Source organism: Schistosoma haematobium, chromosome 3, assembly GCF_000699445.3.
Source record: "Schistosoma haematobium chromosome 3, whole genome shotgun sequence".
NCBI lineage: Eukaryota > Metazoa > Platyhelminthes > Trematoda > Strigeidida > Schistosomatidae > Schistosoma > Schistosoma haematobium.
In genome coordinates, this window is record NC_067198.1 from 38445215 (window position 1) to 38459299 (window position 14085).

The following is a 14085-nucleotide window of genomic DNA, read 5'->3' on the forward strand; positions in this document are numbered from 1 at the left end:
AGATCGAATGCTATCAACCATGTTGAAATGTGGTCACCAGTCTAGGTGACTCGACATTGCGTGCACTATATATTGAGATTAGATGTACCAGGGTTTCATGCTACTTGGCCCTCGTCAGCAAGGTGTACCTGTAATCTTGAGGGAACTGATGCTCTCTGGCAGATTGGATCCCGTGTCACCCAGCTTCACAGTCAGAGACATTACCATTGAGCTATCCGAGCCGTGACTGACCTCCTGTAGGACTGAGATACTATTCGAACAGTGATATTTACACTAAATGATCACTGATGTGTAAATATGCTTGTAAACACTCAAATTATATCTACGTGGAAACAGCAACAGACACTGAACTTTTACATGTAATATATATACAAATGATATGTAATTAATAAAAGTGAATTCATAAAATCCTATTTGACAACATGAATTACCTGAACATTTTCATTTTCCCAATAATATCTTAATTGTGATAACCAATTGAAATCATTTTCTGATGTAACACCTAATTTAATCATATCATGAACAACATCACGTGCATGTACATCAATAACAACAAGTGCTCCAAGTGTTATACGTTGTTGTGCATTTAATTTTCCACGAACTAATTTAACAATAGCATTCATTTGTTGATCTAATTTTTTATAATAATTTTCTAAACCTTTAATACCATAAATAAGTGATTCATGTACTTCATATGTCCAATAGATTTGTGATACACAGAGAACAACTTGTCCAGGCCATTGACAAACCCATAATTCACGTTCTTCTTTATCATAAGCCTTTAAAAAATTAGAAATTAAAAAAATGGAACTGAGTTTTGAGACTGTAATTGTAGCAATTAGATTATTTACTGTTTGATCGTATCTAAGTGGTAGCAGTCTTGTTAGCATACAACATGAGATTTATTGTAACCTTGAATATATGTATTTTCTTTATTGATGTTTGCCATTTTTATAGATTTATTCTTCTGAAATGAGTGTTATACTTTATATAACGTGTATTGGATATGTATTAAACCTGTTAACAGTTACTATGAGGGTGGCGGAATATCACGAATTGAGCAAAGGAATAAATATAAGTCTTTGAATAAAAACTTGATGTTTTGAAGTTTGAATGCTTGGTTCAAGAACCTTAGGTGTTTGGTTTGATTTGATTCTATGTTGGTTCTTGGATAAGCACCATTAAGCTTAAGTATACTAGGACAAATCAACTATCTAGTCTTTATGGGTTATATTATTTAAGACCGGTCTATTATGTAAAACTATATAATTTGCTGTGAACTAAGTTTATTGATGAAACCTGTATTTGAAAACAGAGTTATACAAACAATTATTCTAAAGGAAATATGAGTAGTTGGAGGAAAATGAATTCTTACTAGTGATTGCTACAAATGTGTAGTGTCGGTTACTATATTAACCCCAAATAATTTATTCTGGCTACAGGTCAGACCAATTTATCCATTCTTCTTGAGTCACGTATTGACCTACTTTAATTATTCGCTTATCAATATTGACTGTTTTTATATGAGTGTATGTGTATGCACTTCATATCTTACTCATCACATCTGTAAATTATTTTTATGACTATAAACATTGATCAATGCTTGGTTAAAGGGAATTAGCTCATACGCCTTCTCCACTGCACGTCTTTTCGTTTCGCTTAGCTCTCTCTTCTTCGCCTCATTCGCTGAGATTCTCTGATTGTCTGTTCAAAACAACGAGTAAAAGAAACATACGTATTCAAACATCCATTATCATATTCGACTCATTCAATTCGTTATTCACTAACGCGGATTAAGTCGATAACTATATATGAGGACTGACGATATGTATATTATCAATAACAATCATTCATATAATCTAATTGGAGAAAGGTATCGGGTAAGTAGATTATCACAGGCAATTTCTTAAGTACCACCACTTGATTGTCAATATATTTTCTGTGTGCAGCTTTATTAAGCGAAATTGAATCAAACCTCAACTAATGTAATAACATTCATACTGTATAACTGGAAACAGATCTCAGGCCACTAAAGTAATGAGCCCGACGTGATTCGAACCTGCAATCTTCTGATATGAAGCCGGATATAGAGCCACTAAAAATGAACTAAGATATTAAGAATCATTGACTAAGGAATTAATTCTTACATTTAACTCACTACTAGTTATATTCCCATCAAACATTTAGATTCATTGAATTTCTCAACGATTTTTAAATACCGAAAAGTCGCTTATGTACAAATAAATATAGAAAGAAATCTTTGTCAATCTTATAACCTAATAAGGTTTTACCAATGGACTAATGAGTTACAAAGGCGTTAGCATGTGAGCATAAATAACAAATTTAGAAAAGCCTATGAATGGTTGTAACATGTCAAGAGATCATCAATCTCAACATATTCTGACGAAGGTATAACGCCTAGTCACAACTTTTTGATAGTTGATACAAATGGCGTACAAAGAGTAGACTTTCTAATTAGAGGATAAAAAGTGATAGTCCAACTGATTTGGAATCTCAGATAGCTTACCTCATTTCATGTTTATTCTCAAATGAATATACAATGAAAACCTTTGCGTTTCTATTTCTTACCTCTATATTCTTATTTAAAACTTTTGCTACAAAATATGGAAACTTACTTCTCTAGCAGCTGCTATCACATCACGAACAGACATGAGCATTATCTTTTCTACTTGTAATAGCCATTTTTCTACTGAACCACGTGCTTCTGACGTACTTATTGGCTGAGAAAAGTATTCATGAAAGAAAGTATACTGGTATTGGAAACTACCATATGATTAAAGGGTACAAAATTAGAATTTAATTCCCATTTATCTGTGTTAATCTGACTGCTGATAAATATGGCATAAAGTGAACTAATATTACTTATTAGATTGATGGGATAGATAACATGTAAATACGATACGAATTCAAACAATAATTGGTTCGGTAACTTTATACGAACAGGAAAAAAATATGTAAGTCAATGTTCTATACGAACTTAGTTTGACCAATGTTATAAGTTGCTGAGTGTAAATTATTTGCTTCTGACTTTCGAACTACTCACTAATTAAACGTAGCATAATTTGAATTCACTTTGTATTGTTTGTTTGAATCTTTTCATTAATGTTTAGTACTGCAATTGATCGGTCTCTTAATGGCATATGTACGTCCTGTGCGGATTGCTCCGCTATCGCCTTAAGTCGCAAGCAATGGTGTTTGAATCGGACAGTACTGAGTTTGTGTCTCGGAGTGAAAACCAACTGTTAGATGCAGGTACATCCGGCTGACGAGCATCAAGTAGGACGATACATACGTCCTGGACTTCATTGCTAGCCGCCATCCATCTTTGCTCGTAACATAATTTGGTTTACCAAAATCCCACACTGATAAACAAAAGTCTACACAATATAATATTATCACGAATCATATCTAATGTTTCAAAACCTTTCAAATTTATTGACCTAATATGTTTAAAAACTGAGAATTATCTAATTGCCATAGTTTTGATGACAGTAATTTAAGTTCAGTTAGCGCAACAAGAAAATTTTGAACTAATACATCCTTATTACAAGGTGTATGTGGCACTTTTAAAAGCAGTCATCATAATTGATTAATTTTAGTCAGTCAGTCAACAACAACATGGAACTTCGTGTGTACATACATCAGTCCAAGTTGTCATACCACATTAGCACACAGATACAATTGTCGATTCAAATCCCATGGTGGTAAAGGTAGTAAAATTATAAACAATAATCTAAAAGATTAGGGTTTGAAGATGTTATACAAGCAGTTTAAACCAGTGAAATAAATTTGGCAAGAGAAAAAAAGGGAGATGAATAATTCAGAAGATCAGAATTTGGGAGAACACAAAGAGCGGATGCACCTGCGCCATTGCAAACAATTTTGAGCCATGTCATTCCACGGTCTCTAACGATCGATTAATATCGTCACGCAGATCCCAACCAGGTAGTCTACAGCTACCAACATGGCTCAGTCTACTTGTCAGTGACTTCATGGATTTGTGACATGTTTTAGTCTGACCAACCCTAGCTTTCTTCCAACCTACTCCTACACTGTCAGTGGTCGAGGATTGATTTTAACTAGAGATTTATTAAATATTGTGAAGTAGCAGACAATTATTTATTTAAACGGAATACACCCATTAAGACATTAAATAAGAAAGATTAATTCAGCGAAGAGTTCTCTTTTCGGTGAATTTATTTTCAAAGCTGTACAATCACAAATATATATACTTATTTTACAGGATGATAATAAATATAATAATACTACTAATAAACTTCTGTTATACATGGTGGCAGTGAGGTTAAATAAACAAAGGTATTAAAATTTCTTCTAAAACAAGGAAAGTTTAATAATTGTTTGATTGTTAATGGCTTAAGTATTCATCAAATGATAGATTGGGAGATTATCATTGGGAAACAATGACTCCGCATGATAAAATAAAATGTTGAAATTGAGATGAAATGTAATCAGGATGATCATAGAAACAGAAATAAACAAGTTAGGGGGTAGTATGGCTTAATTCAAAAACCCAACATTTCTCCACAGACCATAGATCAAATCGAGAACTTTTAAGCCTTACTACAACTTATAATCACAAAGTCATTCACAATAAAACAAATACTAACTCTTCTTTGCTATTTAGGTATCTATCTAAACTTAATTTGTGATTTAAAATGATTTTATAATGATTAATTAATTTTCAATGATAAAATTCTTGTACTCACTAATTCATTGAATTGGTGAGACTATAATTTATGGACGACCTTTCAGCGATACTAAAGTGACCATGAGAGTGTTCACCTAATAACTAGGACTAAATGAGGGTTATAAACCAATGTGAAGAATTAGATTTATGATCTACAGTTGATAGTTAAGATTAGGGTTTTCATCACGAACTGACATCAGCTATAATGCCAAGACTCTATTTAACCAAATGGATGAGTGAATTTCGCGCCAAAATGCAAGACCTGTTCAGTCAGTCAGTCAGTCAGTCAGCTACAACGTAGGACCAGGCACATATATGCATCGGTCCAGGTTGCCATACCGCATTATCACAACAAGATGAACACCGAATTCATAGTAGTTAATTCATTGTTGATAATATATAAAAGAAAGATTGCATGTAAGGATATAGTACAGGAAGAAAGAATTAGTTCGTAGAAAGAAATATATGAAGCGATTTTAATCTTTTATTTTAAGGGAAGAAAGAGAGTGTATACACCTACGCCATTGTGATCGATTCTGGGCCATGTCACCAAGAGTCTCTAACCATCGGTTGCGATAGTCACGCGGACCCCCAACCAGGTAGTCTGCATCTACCAACATGTCTCAGACTAGAGGTTAGTGTCTTCAAGTACTGATGCCACGTTTTGGTTTGGTCGCCCTTAATTTTTTTCCAACCATCTCCAACACCGGTTAGGATTGCGCGTTGTGGTAATCGGTTTTCAGGCTTGTTATCTTAAATCTGATTGGTTTGTCTATAAATTATAGTTTCATCATTAAAATTTATTTATTAAATAATTCATTTATCAAAAATAATTACCTGACTAAATTGAACTTTTTCACCTTCACTTGAATACATTGCTTTAATATCCAATTGTTTATCAAATTCTAATTTGGCTATACCTTCAAAACATTTTTTCAAATGTGGTTGTACACGTAATGGATCTTTTGTTTCTGATAATATTTCTAACATTTCATCATTAGATAAAAAGAAAAATCTTGCAAAATATAAACGTTTCTTTTCTAAATAAGCATTTAAACCTTTATTAATTTTATCTAATAATCCATTACTATCTTTAATTTTTTCTAAAATTCCAAGAAAATCAGTTGCCTATATTGATTGATTGATTGTTTGTTTGTTTTTGAGAAAGAAAAAAGAAAAAAAGGAAAAAAAACAAGAAAATTCTAAGTTTAAATGATAGTTATACATGTCAATTAAAGCTAGACCACTAAGGAAAACCTGGGAGCACTGCATGGCCAATTCGTCCTAGTATTGAACTTCTCAGCAGTGCACATTCACGATCCCGCCCACCGCAAGATTCGAACCCAGGACTAATCAGTCTCACGAGCGAGCGCTTAACCACTAGACCACTGAGCTGGCAACCAATGGTGTTAATGTCTAACTTCAACCAGTCCACGAAATTGCACCACCGTACACCATTGTCTTCAGTGAGCTGATATCTCACAACAGACTTGGTTGAACTCCAGGAAATGCATTTTGAGGTCAGTCACTAGTGAGCAGATGATTATTGGTAGTCTAGCTTCAATTGACTCATGATTTCAACTGTTGAAATGTTTAAAATCTCCATAAAACCCCTTCTGATAATTATGTGTTTTTCAAATTCTTTTTTCTAAAGCAAAACTTAATATTATATTGATATTCATTAGTCAGTTACTGATAATTGGTAGATACATGTATGATCTCTGTATGAGTTGTCAGTATGAGAGGAAAGTTACACAAAGTGTAATTTGAAAATAAAGGCATCATTGAATACATGTTCTGTATCTATGTGTATATTTGATTAAAAATATGCGATCTCTCATGGAGCATGAATAATTTAGACTGTGAAAAGTGATCACATTTATGTATCTCTCGTACATATAGCAGATAGGCTTAGGATTTTTAGATTAAATAAAAATAAGGATTGAATTAAATGAAGGGTTTAGTTATCTAGCTTTTCAAAATTCAGTAAATAAGGGACAGTATGTATGTGTCCTATTGAGATACGCGTTTTACTTCAGCTTCAGATAGCAAACCGATAGCGAAACCGATAGGTTCTAGGTTCGAATCTAGCGAGGCAGGATCGTAGATGCTCACTGCTGAGGAGTCTCATACTAGGACGAAACGGCAGTCCAGTGCTTCTAGCTTTTTCATAGTCGTTTAGCTTCAATTGACTTATGTTCTCAACCATTAAAATTACTTATTTTATGCTTGCTTTATATTAGAATGGAGGGTAGAACTGATAAAGCTACATAAAATACCACTCATATTGAATTATTTGCAATATCTATCTAATGAAATGCTGAAAAATCGAGCCCAAATTTTGTCACAGGTGTCTAGTGATACTATTTTTGATTGTTTTTTGTAGTTCACTTATGATTGATAGGGAATTAAAAGTTAATGGTTGTTAAGATACTTCCACCCGGTAAATGTTTGTATGATTATCAATATGGTGGTTTGGTCATTAGATTAAGTTTGTGAATATTGGGGTTGGGATGAAGCTTCTCCATTGTTTTCGTCAGATCTCAACAGATTTGGTTCTAAATAAACACTATCTACAAATTTGTGGAATAACTTAACTAGAATGATTCATTATGATGTATAATTTCACTTTGTAACTGAATATGTTGGTTAGAAATTAATACACTGAAATAGGGAATAAGTATGATGTCACTATATGCGTTTAATCAAAGCAAGTAAATAAAATTCACATTTTTAATGTACCTTCAAAACATTTGGATCTTTAGCTGTATTTTTCATGATATCTTTGAAATTACGATTAACAACTTGAAAAAGACGTCCTTCTTCAGGCATTTGTTGCATAATATCTTCTGAACTAAATATCGGATCTAGATATAACCACTGAGCTTGCATTTTTAACCATTCATCCAATGTTTCTTGTATATGCAGAAGACGTTCTTCCCATTCCTATCCAAAACAAAATTATACATACTTGAAAACACTACAAAAATGAAACAATAAAATTTTCAGTTGTTGAGCAGATAACTTAATATTATTGTCACTGGTTACTTCAGTTTTGTTTTCAAAATGTCGGAAATAATTTGATGATGAGTACCGACTTGAAAAAAAGTATATATCCAAGGCTTCATGTTGATCCTCTACAACCACCTAACATCAAGCATGATGTATCATGATGTTGAGCCACATTGGCTGGTAATAGAACTTCAATCAGACAATTTTTAAGTCAGAAATAGTTAACCTTTTCGTTTTGTAAGAAGACTAACTAAATTTATGATGAAAAGCGTTTTCAAACATTGAGTTCCTACATATGTCAAGGCCATTAGTAATCAAGTAGTAATTTAAAGTTGTGAATTGTCCTAGTTATAATTAATCGAATCAAAATATTGTTTCACTTGGTATTGTTTGGCTTGTATCTCCCCATTGAGGTTTAAGACTGCAATTGATCAGTCGTTTGAAGCGAATGGTATCGGGTTCGAGTCCGAGAAGGAGAACATCAACTCTGAGATGCAGGTACATCTAGCTGATGAGTCCCAAACAGGACGAAACGTGCGTCCTGGATTCCACTGCAAGCCACTATTCATCACTGTTTACAAAGTATTGTTTATTCCTAGAACGTATCCAGAGTTTTCTTGCATTATTAATACGTCAAACGAATTTGTTGAGTTTAAGGTTATGTGTACTAAATGACATTTGTAATACCATGATATATATATGGAATGTTGTATCCCATATACTTAGTTCTCTTCATATGATATCAGTTAAGGTTATTTTGGTTAACATGAGAAGGATAAATGTTATTTAATTCTGTAGTTTTTTGTACATAGGTTCAGTTTTTAAAGAGAGTTCCAGCTACAAACTGACATCCTTAATAAAACCAGTAACAACCTATGAATTCAATCGTGTCAAATGTAAGAGACAACGATAAAATATGGACTACTAAGTTCTAACTCAGTGGTATTGAACCCCTTATACTCAACTTCATTTGTGATCATAGTTCCTCATTGTTATAGGTACATACCTGAAGACAAAGTATTTGTTTATTGCTATTGATATTAGTATTTGATCATAGGTGTCTTCGAAACATTGCTCGTATATCCTGGGACCATCGAGTAAGTAACTCAGTTGTTAGGAAACGGGTACTAGGTAAGGATGGCAAATCAATTGATGACGTAGTGAAACTTCATCAGTTGAGATGGCTTGGACACGTGTTACGTATGCCCAACGACCGACTGCCTCGACGTGCGATGTTTTCTGGTGTAGGAGTAGGTTGGAAGAAAGCTACGGGCGGCCAGACCAAAACATGTCACAAATCCATGAAGTCACTGACAAGTGGACTGAGCCATGTTGGTAGGTGTAGACTACCTGGTTGGGGACCGCGAGATGATAGCAACCGATGGTTAGAGACCCTGGATGACATGGCTCAAAATTGTTTGCAATGGCGCAGGTGCATCCACTCTTTGTGTTCTCCATAGTTTTGATCTCCTTATTCCTCCTTTTCTCTTTTTTTCTCCTCTCAACTTTATTTCACTGTATTATACTCTTTAAGTAACATCTCCAAACACTAATCTTCCCGATTACTGCTTATACTCTTATTACCTCTACCACTACGGGATTTGAATCGACCACTGCATCTCTATGCTAATGTGGTATGGCAACTCGAACTGATGTACGTAACTACGAAGTTCTACGTTGTTACTGACTGACTGACTGACTATTGCTATTAGACTTTTAAGGTTACTTCAAATGATATTAGTTTATGACAAAAAAATTATTATCAAATATTTTCTAAATAAACTTACTTTAATTTCTTTTTCAAATGGTTTAATAAATGGTGATCCTCGCATTGTTTGTGTTTTACTAATCTGATCATCTAACATTTGTTGTATATCATCAACAGAGGCAAGTATAAATATACCAGATTCACGATATGGAATTAAATTAAATGATATTTCAGTCCAATCATCATGCATTTTATTCATATTAGTCTCTAAAGTAAATTCTTTACTAGCTCCACTTGATATACTAGCAAATTGTTCCATAAATGAGTCTAAATTTAATTGAAGCATTTTAGCTAATGATGTACCACTATCTGGTGTTAAATCTTTACCAGCTATCTGTGACATTGCATCCCAATGTCGTTTTCTTATACCTGGATTGCATAATATCGCAATAATTGGTATATTTTCCTTTAATTTGATGGGGAAAAAAATTATACAATCACATATTTATTTCAATCAATGATTTCATAATTTTAAGCATTAGTCAAGACTCATAGGCTATCAAATGTAATGTTGCTTTATAATTAAGGTGATACCGTATTTATTTTACAAGAAATAAGTTTCAAGTCATTTGAAGATCATTTTCACAATCGACTGGAGTACGCATCAAGTTCAGTCAATAATTTGTTCTAAGTGGGAATGAGTAATTGGCTTATGATCCTGATTGCAATATTCGAGTTGAACTGCGTTCAAATGTACGAAAAATTCATTTCACTTTTCTTGATGATAAGAAGTGAAGATTCATTGTACCAGTTTTTTTGTCAACTACAAACAACCTATCATACTAAAGATGCTACATTGTAGATTGACTAGAAGATCTCTTCGACAATGAAGATTTGTCACTACGATAATTGATACTTAATGATCTTGAGTATATACATATATGGTAAAAAGAATTGCCACTGTTAGAAGTACTGGCGAAAATGTTCGCTGCTGAAAATTATGTATCGTTAGTTTGCTCCATACTTATAAGGCTTACAAAAAAATTACGACATGATGTTTTTATACTGATATTTACTTGACATCAATGTGTTGTATAAGTTAAGAAACTGTTGGGGACGATAGATCCCCAAACTCATATTTTTAAATTTTATCTTATCGATCATCGAATCGATTAAATGTTAGATATTTTTATTGGGGTCAATTCATGAACTATCGATTAAAGGCGCAAATAGGTCAATTGATGAACTATCGATTAAATGTACAAATAGGTCAATTGATGAACTATCGATTAAATGTTCAAATAGCAGTCAATTGTTGATTAATGTTCAAAATCTTCCATGACAATATCGATTGTAAATATTTGTATAAATACGCTTGACTTGTATGCTTGATCTGATCTGCCTGCCTGACTTGTTATCTGCTGTTGTCTGTAGAATACACTTTCTACACCTTACCCAGACTTCTTGATCGAGTTAGCAGAGTTGGGGACAACGGACCAGAATAGGCTATCGAGTCGCTGAATCATTGATCCTTCGTTCGTTCGAGTAAGACGCATCAGTAATCGCATTCAAGCAATAACGAAGCATAACAAATTGGCGACGGTGGTTTTGAATTATGGACCCTGCCAAACTTGAACTGTTACTTGAACAGCAGCTAAAATTGATGCAAATGTTAATGGAGACCAAGGTTACGCCTCCCTTACAGCCAAGCACGTCTAGTTCAACCACGGCACCATCAGTAGATGGCATCGCAAATAGCATAGCTGAATTTCATTACGATCCTGATTCTAATGTTACTTTTGATATGTGGTTCAGGCGATATGAAGATCTATTTAAATTTGATTTCGCCAATCAAGATGATGCTTGGAAAGTGCGGCTGCTACTTCGTAAACTGGGTGCAAATGAGCTGGACAAGTATTGCAATCTGATCCTGCCGTTGAACCCACGAGACCGATCATTTGCAGACACAATTCAAACATTAAGCCAACATTTTGGCGATAACTCGTCACTGTTTAATACTCGTTATCGTTGCTTGAAGCTAACTATGAACGAAGATGATGATTTTCTTACGCATGTGGGCGTCGTCAACCGCGAATGCGAACGCTTCCGGTTAAAGTCCTTGACTGAAGATCAGTTTAAGGCCCTGATACTTATTTGCAGCCTACAGCACCAAAAGTTCAGTGACTTACGAACAAGGCTATTAAGTCGTTTAGATCAAGAGCCAAAACTCACCCTGAACGATATAGCTAATGAATATCAACGTCTCATCAATCTGCAACGAGACACTCCTATGGTCCAGAGTGGTGGATCTAGCCGATTTGAAGTACGAGCGGTGCAACAGACACCTCGCAAAAACAAACACGTCCCCGCTTCATCCAGTCCATCTCACTCCAGCTCTAGACGACAGACTAAAGCAACTCCTCCTGCTCCTTGGTGGCAATGTGGTGCATGGCACTACGTTCGAAACTGCCCATTTAATCAACATCGATGCAAGAAGTGTAAGGTTATTGGTCATAGGGATGGTTTTTGTCTGACGAGGAAGACTCCAAGTCAATCCAGAAATACCAAAAAGACCCTTCCTAGATCCCGCACCAATTCATTGAGCTTAGTATCTTCGTGTCAAAGCTCATCACCAAGTCAGAGAAAATTTATTACTGTTAACATTAATGGGCATTCATCTAAATTACAAATAGATACAGCATCAGATGTCACTATCCTTTCTCGTAAGACTTGGATCAAAATGGGCAGCCCAAACTTGCAGCATACAACGCAAAAGCCTCGTACTGCGTGTGGTAACTACCTTCACCTGCTAGGACAAATGGAATGTACAGTCACTTTCCGTGATTTGGCATTTGTTGGGGTATGCTACATAACGCCAGCTGACCTAAATTTGCTCGGGTTAGATTGGTTCGACCACTTAAATTTAGCTGATGTCCCGTTGAATACCATATGCAACCTGGTATCACAACCCCAACTACGACAACAACCACACGACTTGGAAGCTTATACGAGGAACCTAATGACGCAGTTTTCGACTATTTTCCAACCTGGATTGGGTCGCTGCTCTGCCATGAAAGCAACACTTCGATTGAAAACTGGGGCTAAGCCTGTTTTTCGCCCAAAGAGACCTGTCCCTTATGCAACATTACAAACAGTAGATGAAGAGTTGAACCGCCTTCAACAACAAGGAGTTATCACTCCCGTTTCCTACTCTGTATGGGCAGCACCTATTGTGGTTATTAAGAAGGCCAACGGCACGATACGTATATGTGCTGACTTTTCAACAGGTCTCAATGCAGCTCTAGAACAACATCATTATCCCCTGCCTGTTCCCGCAGACCTATTTACCATGCTGAATGGGGAAGATTTTTCGCTAAGCTGGATCTAGCTGATGCTTATTTGCAAGTGGAAGTAGATGAGGCATCAAGAGAGCTGTTAACTATCAATACTCATCGTGGTTTGTTCCAGTATAACCGTCTACCTTTCGGAGTCAAAACTGCACCATCTATTTTCCAGCAACTAATGGATACCATCCTATCAGGTATCTCGGGAGTCGCGGCTTATTTGGATGACATTTTAATTGTAGCAACGACATTAGAACAGCTACGAGAACGCACGACATTGGTACTGCAACGCATCAGTGACAACGGTTTCCGGTTACGCCTAGAGAAATGCCAGTTTTATTTGCAGTCGGTAAAATACTTGGGGTTCATTTTCGATGCCGACGGCCGCAGGCCGGATCCTGAGAATATCCGAGCTATCAAACTGATGCCAACTCCTACTAATGTCTCGTCACTACGTTCCTTCCTGGGACTTGTCAGCTATTACTCAGCGTTCGTTCCATCGATGCATGATATTCGCGCCCCACTGAATAGCTTACTGCAGAAGAACAGCTCTTGGAACTGGACTAAACAGTGTGACGCTGCCTTTTGTAAACTGAAGTCCATTATTAGTTCGGAATTGCTGTTGACACACTACGATCCAGCCATGCCGATCATCGTAGCTGCAGACGCTTCCGCCTATGGCCTAGGCGCTGTTATCTCCCATCAGTTCCCGGATGCATCGGAAAAAGCCGTTATGCATGCTGCCCGCACACTAACCCCAGCAGAAAAAAATACAGCCAGATAGAAAAAGAAGCGCTTGCACTTGTGTTTGCTGTGCGCCGTTTCCACAAGTTCCTGTACGGTCGGAGATTCACGCTTCTCACAGATCACAAGCCTTTACTCGCAATATTCGGGTCGAAATCTGGCATTCCAGCTCATTCAGCAAATCGCCTTCAGAGATGGGCTTTAGCACTCTTGGGGTATGATTTCGAAATCCAGTACCGACGCACTCAACAATTCGGTCAGGCGGATGCCTTATCACGGCTCATTAGTGACCAGTTGGCGGCTGAGGAAAACACGGTAATCGCAGCTCTGCTAGCGGAAGACCACGCCGAATGTTATCTGACGACCGCAATACGAACTTTGCCGGTATCTGCAGTGGACATACAAAATGCTTCTAAGAGCGACCCCATCATCAAGAGAACTATGAGCTATGTCACCAACGGTTGGCCGACTAAGAAGTTTGATGGTGATATAAAACAGCTGTATCAGCGGCGGGATTCTCTATGCATTGTGAACGACTGCTTGATGTT

The 14085-nt window shown here is 36.0% G+C and overlaps 1 protein-coding gene across 1 annotated transcript in view; it reads right to left on the reverse strand.

Annotated features, from left to right (window-relative positions):
* The window catches only part of DNAH3_2 (Dynein heavy chain 3, axonemal), a gene marked incomplete at both ends in the record, with an annotated part of 112211 nt that overhangs the window by 85437 nt on the left and 12689 nt on the right, over nt 1–14085 (reverse strand). Inside the window, 5 exons of the mRNA XM_051219062.1 lie at nt 432–779; nt 2637–2741; nt 5567–5857; nt 7472–7675; nt 9529–9915. Coding sequence (XP_051069830.1) covers nt 432–779; nt 2637–2741; nt 5567–5857; nt 7472–7675; nt 9529–9915 — 1335 coding nt within the window. The remainder of the gene's footprint in view (nt 1–431; nt 780–2636; nt 2742–5566; nt 5858–7471; nt 7676–9528; nt 9916–14085) is intronic.